Here is a 14,915-nt window from a genome sequence, read left to right as displayed (position 1 = left end):
TTCATATAAATTAAAATTTTAAAGTGCTTATTATGGACTGACTGTGCATCCTATCCAAAATCCACACTGAAACCCTAATTCCAATGTGATGATATTTGGAGGTGACTTTGGGAGATAATTAAGTAAGATGGTAGAATCCCATGAATGGGATCAGTGCCTTCATAAGAGGAATCCAGAGGGCTCACCGTCTTTCCACAATGTAAGGATAGGACCAGAAGTCAGTCATCTACAATCCAGGAGAAGGCTCTCACCAGAACCCTGTCACCTTATCTCAGATTTCTAGTCTCCAGAACTGTGAGCAGTGAACTAAAACAGTACTGATATTGGTGAAAAAGAAACTTTAAAAGATGGAAATCAAGCTGGCTAAAGAAGGCAAATCTAGCCTCATTTGGATCAAGAGATATGTATTCAATTATGAAAAACAGGAAATTTTATTCTAACCTATTTGAAATATTGTGTTGAAATTTTAATGAAGGGAGAACTAAGAAAATATAGAATTTAAAATTACAAACTGAAGTCAGGCAATGTGGTGCATGCCTGTAATCCTAGCAACTCAGGAGACTGAGGCAAGAAAATCACAAATTTGAGGCCAGCCTCAACAACGTATCAAGAGATTCTCATTCAAATGAGTTTAAAATAAGGGGGAAAGAAAACCCTGCCTCAAAATGAAAAGGACTGGGGATATATCTCAGTAGTACAGCACCTGTGGGGACAATCCCTAGTACCACCCCCGCAAAAAAATGTTTCAGATACAATGTTCTAAGTATAAGTACTCTTGTGACCTCAGTTAACTACACAATTAACTAAAGCTCCAAACAAAAAACAGTGTGAACTACAAACTTTCACAGAGAACCTACATTTTTCAATCAGCTCTGCTCACCAAGACTAGAGCTGTGCTATAACAATATCTGATGAAACTATTTCTGAAAAAAAAATTTAAATTAATTATATAGGCTTTCTCTTCACCACATTCTATATCACTCTTTAGCAAATGGCATACTAGAATGCAACCATGTTCATTCATGAGTTACAAGTAAAAAGGATTCAGTCAACATTAAACACAGACCCTATAGTGGGTAGTACAAAAAAAGCACATAAATATGAACAATAAAGTTTCAAATATGCCTATTTTTAAATAAGCTTAAAGAACATCTAAAAAGGAAGAACAGCAACAAAATACAAAAGTGAACTAGAACTGAATGCAAAAAAGCAAAACATATGAAATAAAAAATTAGAAGTATTGCAAACATTTACTGAATATATACAATGTACCATGAACTATTCTAAGCCTCACAACAATCCTATGATTAGAAAGTATTTTTAATTTCCATTTTAGAGATAAGTAGAGATAAGGAAAGCAAAGTACAGAGGAGGCAGACAACTTATGTGCTACACTATTTATGAGAGCCACTTCTAAAACAATTCATTATTGGCCAAATTATGTTGTTACACTGTGTGCATGAACTAATATGCAACAACAAATTCCACCATATGTACAACTATAGTGCATCAACAAAAAGTGGAGAAAAAAGTATTTTTAAAAAATTTTTTAAATAAAACAGTCTATGACCAAAACAAGCACAGACTTTTGACCCAGGAATTCCATGTAGTATGAATTTACTCTGCGCACACGCTTAGGCAAGTCCACAAATAATCAATGCAACACTTAGCAACAGTGAAAAGCAGGAAAAAACTAAATGTCTTTCAACAGACGGTTGAAAAAATTAAGCTCAATGATAAGATGTACTATATATATATAGCTATTTAAAATAATATAATGATACATAAATCACAGAAAATTATATCATGGAAAAATATCCATAACAGAGTCTTAAATAACAGAAAAACAATTGCAAAACATTACACACAAGATTTTCTTCTTTCTAAAAATATATACAAATGAATGCAAACATGCATTCAGGTGTGCAGTTGTAAAGATAAGCTGTCTGGAAAAATATGAGTTTGATGCTAAGATAATCAAAATTGGGTGAGAAATTAGATAAAATTAAATAGTCACTTTTTAATTTATGTATAATTCTAAAATTTTACAATAAATTTGCCTTTTATAAAGAGGAAAACCTACTAAGTGTTACCTATTTTAAAAAGTATTAATCTGAAGAATAAAATTATTTCAACAGAATGAGAAGTGGCAAAGTTTTGAACCTATCAACAGCAATGTTGTATCCTCATAAGGAGTATAGCCTCAAAAACCCTACAGATGGGGCTGGGGTTGTGGCTCAGTGGTAGAGCGCTCAGCTTGCACGTGCAAGACCCTGGGTTCGATCCTCAGCACCACATAAAAAAATAAACAAGTGAAATAAAGGTGTTGTGTCCAACTACAACTAAAAAATAAATATTAAAAAAAAAAACCTGGGGCTGGGGATGTGGCTCAAGCGGTAGCGCGCTCGCCTGGCATGCGTGCGGCCCGGGTTCGATCCTCAGCACCACAGACAAAGATGTGTCCGCCAAATATTAAAAATAAATATTAAAAAAAAAAAAAAAAAAAAGACCTACAGATATATCTGTAATACTACAGATCTACTGTACTAGTTGACCAGTTCAAAAAATCAAGAAATGGCAGAAATCAGAACAGAATTTCCCGGTACGGTAGCATAATCCAAGAAAATTTTCTGGGCTGATAAAAATGCTCAGTTCCTGAGTCAGGTGAGTTTTGGCTATACAGTTGAATATTTGGCAAAGCTCAAACTGTACACTGAAAATCTCACCATTTCACATATAAATCTCACCTTAAACTAATCAGATTTTGCAGTTAATCTATTTTTAATTGTAAAAATCTATGCTTATAGTAAAAAAACAAAACAGAAGTGTTACAAGTAAAAATCTTTTACTCATCCCCTTTCTCCCATTCCAACTTCCTCAGAGTTAAGCTACTGTTCATAGTTGGTTATAACTTTCAGACTTTTTTTTTCATATGTAAAGAAACATACACAAATGTGTAGCTGTCATTTCCTTAACTGCAAATAAAGTAATTATTCTAAGTACAACTATTTTGTGTATGTGTATGTTTGGGGAAACAAATCCATGTCCTTGTGCTTGCTAGGCAAGCCCTTGACCACTTAACTGTATCCCTAGCCCATTTGTTTTTAACACTTAACAGATCATTAACATCTCATCTTATTGGTACATAAAATTCTTCCACCTTAAAAGCCATATAATATTCTATTGCATGGATAAACCAATAATTAACTATTCTTCTACTGACCACTAAATTACTTTAAAGCTTTAACAAAAAAATCTTTATTTTGTACCATAATTAGTGACTTTTAAATTTTTCTTGGAGCCTGCATAGTAGCACACACCCATCATTCCAGAGACTGGGGAGGCTGAGGCAGGAAGATTCAAGTTTGAGGCCAGCCTCAGCAACTTAGCAAAACCTTGTATCAAAATAAAAAATGAAAAAGGATTGGGGTAATGTAGCTCAGTTGTATGGCTCCTGGGTTCAATTCCAGGACCAAACAAAGAAAAAAATGGTCCTTAGGTAAAGAACTCTGAAAGCCTATTTTTCAATATACGCCTTCCAAATATATAAATGAACTAATCAATGCCTGGTACACAGTAATTTAACAGAATTGTGTATAAAATTTTATAAACACATCAGTTCTGAAAGCAAAAAAAAAAAAAAAAAATTATATTTTGGTGCAGCTCAAAAACCAGTTTAATTTACCACTGGAATCTCATAAAAAATAAACAAATTAAATAAAGCTTCTCAGAAAGTGGAAAAAACTTAAAATTTAATCATTGTGCTAAATAAAGTTAATGTGCATTATTATCAAGGTCCTACCACCCATTCCTAGTTTTCTCTAGTGTTTCCCATGACAGTTTACATTTACCAATTTATAAATTCCTGTTTATCTATGGAGAAACTTCACATTATCACCAAAGAGTGAAAAGGAATCCTGTGATAAATTTTTATTAGAAAAATAAAATGTAATTTGAAAATGAAATAGTCACAAACCTAGGTCCAATAACAGGAATAAGTAAGACATCCTGAAGGTCTGGATGTTGAAGAACAGGAACAATTAATCCATTAAGCTGCTGTTTAAAACAAACACAAAATTATAAAGAAATCAATATAAAGCTTGATTTGGAGCACTTTCATTTTGTTCCATGGGATACGGGGGTGGGAAGGAACACCTCAAAAAAACATTTTCTTTAAAATTCTGATGTATCCTGACTTTTTTAGGGGGAAGGTAGGTATTGGGGATTAAAGCTAAGAGTACTCTACCATTGAGCTAGATACACACAGCCCTTTTCGTTTTTTATTTTGAGATAGGGTCTAAGTCACTGAGGCCGGCCTTGAACTTGACTCCTTTGTAAGACTCAATTTTGCTTACTGTTTCACTTCGCAAACACAAACTCTAAGCTGGCCATAGTGATGCATGTCTATCATCCCAACTACTCAGGAGCCTAAGGAGAGGATTATATGCTCAAGGCCAGCTGAGGCAACTCTCAAAATAAAAAATAATCAATTCTAGTACTGAAAAAAAAAATTTTAATAATAAAAAAAGAACTGGGATGTAGTTCAGTGATTGAGCACCAAACACAAACCACGTTTACCTTTCATGATTTACTTTGAAAACATACATCTAATATAGAATTAAATGTACTCACTCAAAAGATTCTGAATAGGACATTAAAGATTGAAATTACTGAATATTAATTAATATACAATATTAACACCAGAAGCCATGTCAGTTTTAATGAAGGAAACAAATGCTTTTGGCAGTTCAGAATTTTCAGTAGCCTCTATATTTGGCTGGTTAGACTGGAAATAAGCACAAACCCAGCACTACCGATGGTGGATGGAGTTAGCTCACATAGGCCCACTGTGTGTGTCCTTCCCAAATTCCATAGCCACACTGGTAGCTTGAAACTGACCATTGTAGGAGTATTTACACCACGGATCAGGTTATATTTCCCAGAAAATTGCCTATTAAATATGTAGCAGCATACCACTGTTGCAGGCAGATGACTTGTCACCCCACGCAGAATGAAGAGCAGATGGAACAATGGATTGGATAACAGGACTATATACACTATTACAGGAAAATATACAAATATTGAGAACAAGTCTATGCCAGGTAACCGGCTAGGAATTAACAACTCAACTTCACATACTATATGTAAGAGCAATAACAATACATATTTGCACTGCTATGTAGTATTCATACACTATCTAGAAAACACTTGTAAAATCAACTTATTTCTAAGTTGATAAATGTAAAAATGTTACTTATTTTAGAAATGTAAGTTTCTAAAATTTCTAATATTTCTACCAAGTCAGTATCTCCCTTGACTTCTGCATCTTCCAAAGGATGTTTTTGACTGCAGCCACATCTAACAATGAGTAATCTGATGGATTACTCTCTCCTCTCTCTCCCTGTTGGGTGGCCTTACAGTATCAACTAAACAGATCTTTCTGAGAAGATAATAAATTGTGTCATTTCTTTTTGTTTTATAAATACTATTTGCTTTATAGCATAGAAATATTTTAAAGATCAATCCTTCCCAAATCAAAGGTTTTCTTCTTTCCTTTTCTATCAGGAGCTTGTTAAGAGGATACAAAAACAAAACTTTCATAAAATCATACATATGACTAACTACCAAAGCAACACACAAAAAAACCAAGCATATCACCTGCTTTTATAGCCCTAGGAAGTATAATTTACATATCAGAAACTCACCCATTTTAAATATATAATAACTTGCAGTAAATTTAATGTTTTTTTTTTAGTAAATTTTAAAAATTGTGCAATCAGCAACCCAATCCAATTTTAGATAATTTATACCACCCCACAAAAATCCCACTTGACGATCTGCAGTCAAATCCTGTTCCCATTCTCAGGTAACCACTAATCTTTCTTTACAAATTTGCCTTTTCTGAGCCAGGCATGGTGGCACAGGCCAGTAATCCCAGTAACTCAGGAGTATTACAAGTTCAAAGCCAGTCTCAGCAACTTAGCAAGGCCCTGTCTCAAAAAAAAAAAAAAAAAAAAAAAATGCTGGGTATATGGCTCAGTGGTTAAGTGCCCCTGGATTCAATCCCATTGCCTTTCCTGGAAATTTCATATAGAGTAATATTATGTCTCATTTTTATCAATACTGTCTTTTTTTTTTTTTTTTCTGAGAGAGAGAGAGGGAGGGAGAGAGAGAGGGAGGGAGAGAAATTTTCTTTTTGTAGATGGACACAACACAATGCCTTTATTCTTTTTATGTGGTGCTGAGAATTGAACCCGGATCCCACCCGTGCTAATGGAGCGCTCTACCGCTGAGTCACAATCCCAGCCCATTTATCAATAGTGTTTTGATGTTAATCTACTTTATTACATTGATTAATTACTTGTACTATAGAACAGTATTCCACTGTATGAATATTTTACATTTGTCCATCACTAGTTGATAAATATTTGAATCTATCCCCTTTTGACTTGTAAATAATGCCACAATGAATAGTCATGTTCAAGAATATGTATGGCCATGTTTTTACTTGTTTTGGGGTAGATACATAGCAATGGAATTGCTGGGCTGCACAGTAAATTTGTGTTAAAGATGTTACCAAAATTGTTTTCCAAAGAGATTACACCATCTTATATTACCAGCTGTAATTTACAAAGCATCCAATTTCCTCACAACCCTATCAGCCATATGAAATTTAAAATTTTTGAATTGCAATATATGTTCCAGAGAAATTTATGACAAATTACCTAGTACCATACTACTTGGGACATCTCTGCAGGACACACATGGAGTTTGGAATGTGGAAATAGAAAATTTAGAATAGTCAAAACTAGACTTAGTTCTTCTAAGTCCCCTTTCTTACTAGACTTAGGTATACAGTTTCCCATCTAGTGCCTATGACCCAGGCTTTACTGTTCAATCCTAACCTTTAAAGAAAGGGACCCAAATCTCAGAGTGACTGTCCTAAAATCCTAGTCCGTGAGATCTGAGATTTCTATCAGATTGCGATACTAGAACACCCAAGTTGTTGGAACAATCTGTTAGAAATGAAAACAATCTAATCTACTTGAATTACACACACTTCAGATGGGCTTCATTACAGTTTCTTTTCTACTAGACAAAAATATATGTACATGGCTATGAGAGTAGTCATTTAAGAAGCCTAGTCATTTTATGAACTGCTTATATTTTTCCCTGTTATTACTCTAAATATTACTTTTTCTGTCTTATTATATTGTTTTGTTCTTATATACTTATCTTCTCACAACATGAAACTTCTCAAATGATTCCTAAAGAGACCATGAAACAAAAAAAAAGAGACCATGAAACATTCAATAGTGTAATAAGATTGAAGGAAAAAGAAGAAATGAATGAATACCATTGCTAGATAACTGTTTTGAAAGCAAAGAAGACAATACAAGTTAAATAAGATACTACTTTTCTGGCTGGAAATCCAAAAACAGTCATTTTATAATATTGTCTTCACTTACAGAAGTATCATGCCAAAAATATTTTGTCAAGACAACACAAAAGTCTTTTTGTTCTATTTTAAAAGTATTTTCCTCATCTAATTCAGAATGAGAAGTGCCAGATTCAAATTTGTAGCATTACCACTTATTATGCAAGCTTGAGTAATTTAACATTCATTATTCAACTTTCTTGTTTATAAGACTGCAATATTATTATACCATTCATTGGGCTTTACTGTGGACCAACATGACACATGGTAGTAATGTAATTTGATATAATGACAAAAAATTTACACAAACCTTCTTAAGTTCATCTACTAAAAGACTTTTTACATGTTGTACTGAGGCTAAATGTGTATTTACTCTGACAGATGTGAATGATGGAGGATGTGACAGGTGATTTAACAGAGCTTCAAGTTTTTCTTGTGCATCTTGTTTACTTGAAACAGCTAAAACCTGCAGGGGGGAAAAAGAATGTTTATATTTCATCAAAATAAAAATATAGGAAATATGCTTATACATTTGTTCCATCTAATGAAATATCTTTTAACCATTGTTTAGTTCTCTTTCATTTTGTTGTATTGTTTTATGTTAGCAATGTTAAGAAAAACATAACACTTTGGAGTTCTTATTACTTGTGGTAATAAACACCTAACAAAATACCTGACATAAAGGACTTAGAAAAACATTGTAACAGTTTCAAAATATTAATATCTGATACATCTGTTCATATAAATTCAGGATTTCACTCTACTTCAATAACTGTTCCATCAGTTTTATAGTGTTATTTACTAATATCATATCCTAGAGCAACTGGAAATATCAATATATACAGAATAAATATCATTTATATACTCACTGTCAAAGATCCTACAGGGTATCAGCTTTTAAATGTAGTATTAAATATAACAAATAGATATCATCCAACAAAGACTGGCAGAGTAGCAAACATACCTGTCAGAAATGAAGGTATAAAGTCTCACCCAGGTACCCTTGTCATTAAAGCTTTTTAAGGCACCCATTTTCCCTTTTTGTGACTACTCCGAATCTTCATAAGCCACTCACCAGCCTACTAAGTCACTGGTCTTAAAATATTTACTTTCTGTAGGTAAATATTTCTTTCCTTTCAGGACTTTTTTTTTTTTTTTTTTTTTTTAAGCAAAGGGATGGCTTTTGTTTTTGTAATATCATGTAGTTAGTGGGTATAAAAAAAGCGATGGTGTCAAAGATATTTGAATCTTTTATACAAAGATTTTATACAAGAATGTTCATTTTAAAAGCTGCTGAAAATACAAAAGAAACAATCAGTGAGATGAACAGAGTGCCTACAAAATGGAGCCGATTTTTATCACAGGCTCAGATAGAGCACTAAACTCTAGGATATAAAAAACTCAGAAATCTTAACACCCAAACAAATAACCCAATCAATAAATGGGCCAAAGAACTGAACAGACACCTCTCAGAAGGTGATACACAATCAATCAACAAATACAAATACATGAAAAAATGTTCAACATCTCTAGCAATTAGAGAAATGCAAATCTAAACTACTCTAAGATTTCATCTCACTCCAGTCAGAATGGCAGTTATCAAGAAAACAAGCAACAATAAGTGTTGAGGGGAAAGACATATTCATACTGTGTAAAGTGGTGCAACCAATCTGGAAAGCAGTATGAAGATTTCTTGGAAAATTGGGAATGGAACCACCATTTGACTCAGCTATCCCACTCCTTGGTTTATACCCAAAGGACTTAAAAAAAAAAAAAAAAAAACAGAACAGGGACACAGCCACATCAATGTTTATAGCAGCACAATTCACAATAGCTAAATTGTGGAACCAACCTAGATGCCCTTCAAACTGTGATATATACACAATGGAACATTACTCAATATTAAAAGAGAATAAAATAATGGCATTTGCAGGTAAAATGAGTTAGAGAAGATAATGCTAAGTGAAGTAAGTCAATCCCCAAAAAACAAATGTGAATGTTTTCTCTGATATGAGGATGCTGATCTACATTATGGGGATGGGGGAGGGCATGGGAAGAATGGAGGAACTTTAGATAGGGCAAGGGGGGGGGGGATTGGGAGGGGCATGGGATTAACAAGGATGGTGGAATGTGATGGACATCATTACCCCAAGTACATGTATGAAGATAAAATGGTGTGACTCTACTTCGTGCACAACCAGAGACATGAAAAATTATGCCCTATATGTATAGTATAAATTGAAATGAATTCTGTTGTCATATATAACAAATTAGAATAAACAACTGCTGAAAATAATTGCTAAATGCCTCCACTTCTTTAAACACACACTTTATATTTTAATTCCCTTGAAATGAAAATGTTTTCCATATAGTATAGTCCCTTAATCTTTGAAAATGCAAAAATCAAATCAAAAGGTCCTGGATTTATTAACATATTCAAAAAAGAAGCAACTAACATTTAAGTGACTTTAATTTGATTAGAAAATCAAAAGATTTAGAAAAACGAAGTTACTATAGTAAACACTGTAAAGTGGAATAGAGCACAGCCTTTGCTAACAAAGAGTTAACAATGAGGACTTCTATGCTACACACTGCCATTAGCAAACAATTAACATTTTGAAGAGTTATTATGCACCAAATGGATTCCAGGTGCTTTCACCTAAGTGTGACACCCCAAACAGAATTTTCAGCCATTCTCTATTTTCACAGAAGAGGAAATCAAGGTAAACCATGAGAATTAATGTACTCAGAGAACCACAAAGCAAATCAACTGCTTTAGATTCTAAATCGGAATTTTTTTTTTTCATTACACCTCAGCTCATTGCCTTCAGATTTTAAATTAGATCAGTCACATGATTCCTTGGACTCCAAGTCTTCTCACCTATTAGAATGAGAACAGCTGCCTATAATCTATGACTGAGGGAGAAGAATCCCAATTGCCTCTACAATTTAGGCAGACCATTTCAAAAATTCTTTTTAAAGGGCTGGGTTTAGTTCCCAGTACTGCATATTTCAAAAAAACTGCCAAAAAAGTCGTAAAAATTAAAATGCACGAGTTTGTAGATCATTTAGCACAACTGATCACATTCACAGGGACACTCAACAAATTACAATATCCTTTTAACCTAAGTGTCAGAGGCAGCGCTCCAAGACAACAGGAGTTTTCTTCTATATTGGACTTCAGTTTTTGAGGACAGGGATCTTTTGTTTATTCTCGTATCCCCTTCAGTGACATAACTACCATGGAGTTAGAGAATATTATGCTAAGTGAAGTAAGCCAATCCCAGAAAACCAAAAACCGAATGTTTTCTCTGATATGAGGATAAGTTTTTCCCCCCTTTCCCACTCTTAAGAGTTAAAACGCATGCCTTATTCATCTCCTGTCTCAGTAAGCATTAATTCCTGTGAAAAAGACATTGGCTTTTCTCTTATATTCAGATAGACGAATGGTAAAGAGAAAGTTAAAGATTTTTATTTAGATTTTCTATTCCTGAAGGATATGTAAATATTTGAATTTTTTAAAAAGTTTCAAATGTATTTGTCTGACCCACCTCCTCATTCATAAAGTTCTCCTTAAGATAGTTTTCAACCTCAGGCCTCAAAGATATTTTAGGGAAAATAGGCATTTTTTTTTCCGTGTTCAGTTTTCCAAAAGAAACTTTTTTTTTTTTTCCGTCCCAGTTACAGTGTGCAGTATCTTCACAATGAATAGCAACCCACAAAGTCCCGGGACCTTTAGGTGCTCAAGGAAATCGCGACGATCCTGCCGAGTTAAATTCCAAAACGAGGAGGACAGTCCTTGGTTTCCCGAGTTTCAGCTAAATTAAAAGCCGTTTCCTCGCCTCCACCACACCCGGCCTTGATCCTCCAGGGTCACTCGGGGAAGTCACTGCGAGGCCATGCCACTCACTTTGCAAAGACAACTAAGGAAAAAGCCTTAGTGACAGAATTAATATTTAAATAGACCCCCCCCCCAAAAAAAAAAAAAAGAAAGAAAGAAAAAGAAAACTGGAAACAAGGCTGTCAGCACCAGCTGCTTTCAGCCTTATATTCTAATTTCCAAACCCGCGCCCCCAACTTCGCAGTGGAAAACCGCTTCCGGTCTGCGTCACTTCCGTCATCAGCGGCACACCCCTCCCCTCTGACTACCCAATCGACAGCCGCAAATCTACATTACGTCACGACTGCAGAGACCCAGGGCCCTGTGCGGGCGGCTCTTGTGCTTGTGACAGGGCTTTTGGGGAGAGACTGAAGGGAGCCCTGCGTCCCAGATGTGTGGACTGGCGTGGATTGAGTGGAAGACGTTCCTAGCCTGAATAAGGTTGGCAGCCCATCAGTGTTCTTCTGGGTGACCTCCAAGAATAGGATGAGGCCAGTTTATTTGGCCGCATCAGCCCCCTATGATTTCATGAAATTGTTTGCTAAGCAAGCGCCCCTCCATTGCTCAAAGCCCCCATCCCTCCCCGTTTTGTTTTATGATAGGGTCTCACTAAATTGCCCAGGCTAATCTGTAAAGGAGGCTACTCCTGTATCAGCTGTGATTACACGTGTGCAGAACCACGCCCAGCCTCCTAGCACCTGCCTGCCTTATTGTGAATACATCTTTCCCACCTGAGAAAGGAACAGATTCGGGAAAATAAAATTTTTATTACTTTTAAGTGTGATGTTTATCAGGATTCTTGGGTGACCCATCTCTCTGTAATTGTTAAGTATGTGATTTCTAGTGCCAGGCTTGATAGAGTTCAAATTACACTTTGTAACCTCAGGAAAGTTTATAGTTTTTGTAACTCATTTTCCTACTTGATATTGTTACTGAAAACTAAATTAGGTAAAGTGCTTTAAACACTACTGTAACAAAGTTAGACCTTAATAAATGTTAGATAGTGTTATCCATGTATTTGAAGATCACTCAGGAGGGAAAAACTAAAATGAAGCAAATTCTGATAGACCAGAACTAACTTTTCTATATCGGGAGGAGTGAAGATAGCAAGTTTTAGGTGTTATGGAAATGTGTGTAAGAGGTTCCAACCTAAGGAATGGGGGTTGTAGCAAAGGAAAGAGGGTTACAGTTGGTTTCTAAAGAGGAGAGGACCTAGGTAATTTGAGATTGGATCAGCTTTAAAAATCTGTGCACAGGTAATTTATGAGCCATAGTGACTGCTACTGATCAAGAAGAGAATCAGCAGATCCCTTGCAGACCACATGTATTCATGTGAATGCTTTCAAGCACCTGTTCAAGAGACCCATTTCCTAAATGTGGGAAGGCTGATCATATTTAGCTGTAAATACAGAAGAGATGATAATACTCATTGATTGGCTCATGACCAAAGTCACAGACCTAAGGATATTTGACTTATATGTTTTGAAACTCAAGATATTATGGGTCCCCTTGGTGAACATAAAGGAACTTTGTTAGGATTTTACCAACATACTCTTCCTACTGATAGGGAAGAAATATTAACTTTTGTATAACCTATACCATCTAAAAAACATTTGTCTCTCTACAGACATTTATTAATGAAATTATATTGATTTCTTGGGCCATATGGCAAAAGAGAATTTCCTGATGGGAAATCTATCAATCCCAACTCATCTGAAAGCTGACCAACTGCACTAAAATCACAATAGACATTACCTTAAAGATTGAGGAGTTTTTCAAATTATTTTTTAAAGATTTATTCCTAGCTGGCAGAATACACTGTTTCTTGAACGCTTGATCTGAGTAATAAATTGAATTCAATTCTAGCTGTAGCTAGTTCTTCTAAGTATTATCTGTAGTTTACAATAGTTCCTTCTAAGAAATATTAAGATTTTTTTTTAAGTTCCTGGAATTGTTCAATATTTTCCTTCATTGAAATTCAGTTTTGTTCTAGGTATGCACTTACACATTTTTTTCAGTTTTTTTTTTCTTTATTTTGTTGAACTTTGTAGAGATTTTACTGGAGCTCCCTTTTAATTCAATGAAGTAATTTACAATAAGTAGTTATGAAAAAGTCATAATCCTAATGATAGCTTTATTACCGCTGTTTAACAGTGAGGAGTCCTTGCTTCCCTGAATGCTTAAGTATAACACCAGAGAAGCATGCCTAGGCAAGTGTAGAGTGGAAAGTAGAAGCTTTATTAAAGGACAGCAGAAAAGACTTCTCCCAGAGGAAGAAGGGGACCCAAAAGTTAGAATCCATGGAAGGGCGAGGTCTTCCCTTTTTTATAGCTGAGGTCTTCTTTCAGCTTTCCCACACTCTTTTGTTTTCCTTTACCTTTCAGTGATAGAATGTAAGTGGGAGATAGGTGGGCTGCAGGAGTAATCTGGGCAGGAAGGGCCTGGAGCAGCTTTGATTAGCACTTCCCTGTTTGCTGGGAGCTACTTCATTAACATTTCCTTAAGATGGGCTCTGGGCCTCCCGGACATTAACATTTCAATTTCCCCAAGTGATGCTCTGGTTTCCTGGCCTCCATTTTATTCATCTTACTGGATATTAGACCCGTTTTACCTAACTACACTAACTACCTATCTGTAAATCTGGCTTTAGTTTCATCCGGTTGTTTTCTATCAGGACTTTTCTGATTTCCTGTATTCAGAATATATTTATTTTCAAATAGTATTATTCCATAGAATTTGATATCTCCTCTAGATCAAGGACTACACCAAAATTAGTTTTAAAGATTTTAAGGGATTTTAAAAAATTCAGGGAGAAATTACGTTGCTAAGGGCTATTTTAAAAAATAGATTATTTCAATTTTCCACTTCAATTCTTCACAATTATTCCTACTACGATTTACAGTTAATAAAACATTCAATGTGAACTGAGGTGTCTTTTTTCTAACAACTCAGAAAGTATATCAGCATGATTTGTTTTACATAATATACAATATATTCTTTAAACCAATAATATTCAGTTTTTAGTTAGTAAAAATTTCAAATTTAAAAGTTTAAGTAAAACTTTTTTGTTTTCTTGCTTTCTTTTTGCCCCCAGCGGTACTGGGGTTTGAACCCAGGAACATTATACCATGAACTATTTATTTATTTATTAGTTACATCCCCAGCACTGAGACATGGGCGCCTAGCAATTTGTGACAGGATAGCAAGTTCCAGGCCATGGATTCACTAAATTGTCTTGTTGGGCCTCAAATTTGCAATCACTGTGCCTCAGCTTCACATGTGGCTCGGATTATAAACACATGCCACTGCTTTGACCTATAAATAAAACTTTCCCAGCCCCTGTTGCAGTGTTTTATATTGAACCCAGGGCCTCACACAGGCTAGGCAGCACTTTACCACTGAGCCACATCCTCAAACCCTGTAAATATAACTTTTTTAAATGGAAAAAAAAAAAAAAAAATCTAATGTTAGAGCTATCCCATTAACTGTTCATAGAAAGGGTGTTAAAAATTTAGGCATGGTGCTGTAAACCTGTATTCCCAGCCACTCTGGAGGCTGAGGCAAAAAAATCAAAAGTTTGAGGACAGCCTCAGCATT

The 14,915-nt window shown here is 35.0% G+C and overlaps 1 protein-coding gene across 4 annotated transcripts in view; it reads right to left on the bottom strand.

Annotated features, from left to right (window-relative positions):
* The window catches only part of Nsun6 (NOP2/Sun RNA methyltransferase 6), a 45,671-nt gene extending 34,142 nt beyond the window's left edge, over positions 1–11,529 (bottom strand). For 3 of the 4 annotated variants that reach the window (XM_027928677.3, XM_071599858.1, XM_071599859.1), the window contains exons 1-3: positions 10,990–11,529; positions 7,749–7,904; positions 3,977–4,056 (exon numbers count right to left, since the gene is read on the bottom strand). In XM_027928677.3, coding sequence (XP_027784478.2) covers positions 3,977–4,056; positions 7,749–7,904; positions 10,990–11,064 — 311 coding nt within the window. In that variant the 5' untranslated portion in view covers positions 11,065–11,529. The remainder of the gene's footprint in view (positions 1–3,976; positions 4,057–7,748; positions 7,905–10,989) is intronic. The other variant, XM_027928678.3, reaches the window with a different exon arrangement.
* Between the last annotated feature and the right edge of the window lie 3,386 nt (positions 11,530–14,915).

This window comes from Marmota flaviventris, chromosome 12 (genome assembly GCF_047511675.1).
Source record: "Marmota flaviventris isolate mMarFla1 chromosome 12, mMarFla1.hap1, whole genome shotgun sequence".
In the NCBI taxonomy this organism is placed as follows: domain Eukaryota; kingdom Metazoa; phylum Chordata; class Mammalia; order Rodentia; family Sciuridae; genus Marmota; species Marmota flaviventris.
Note: the sequence above shows the minus strand (reverse complement) of the source record. Positions and strands in the feature narration are given on the sequence as shown.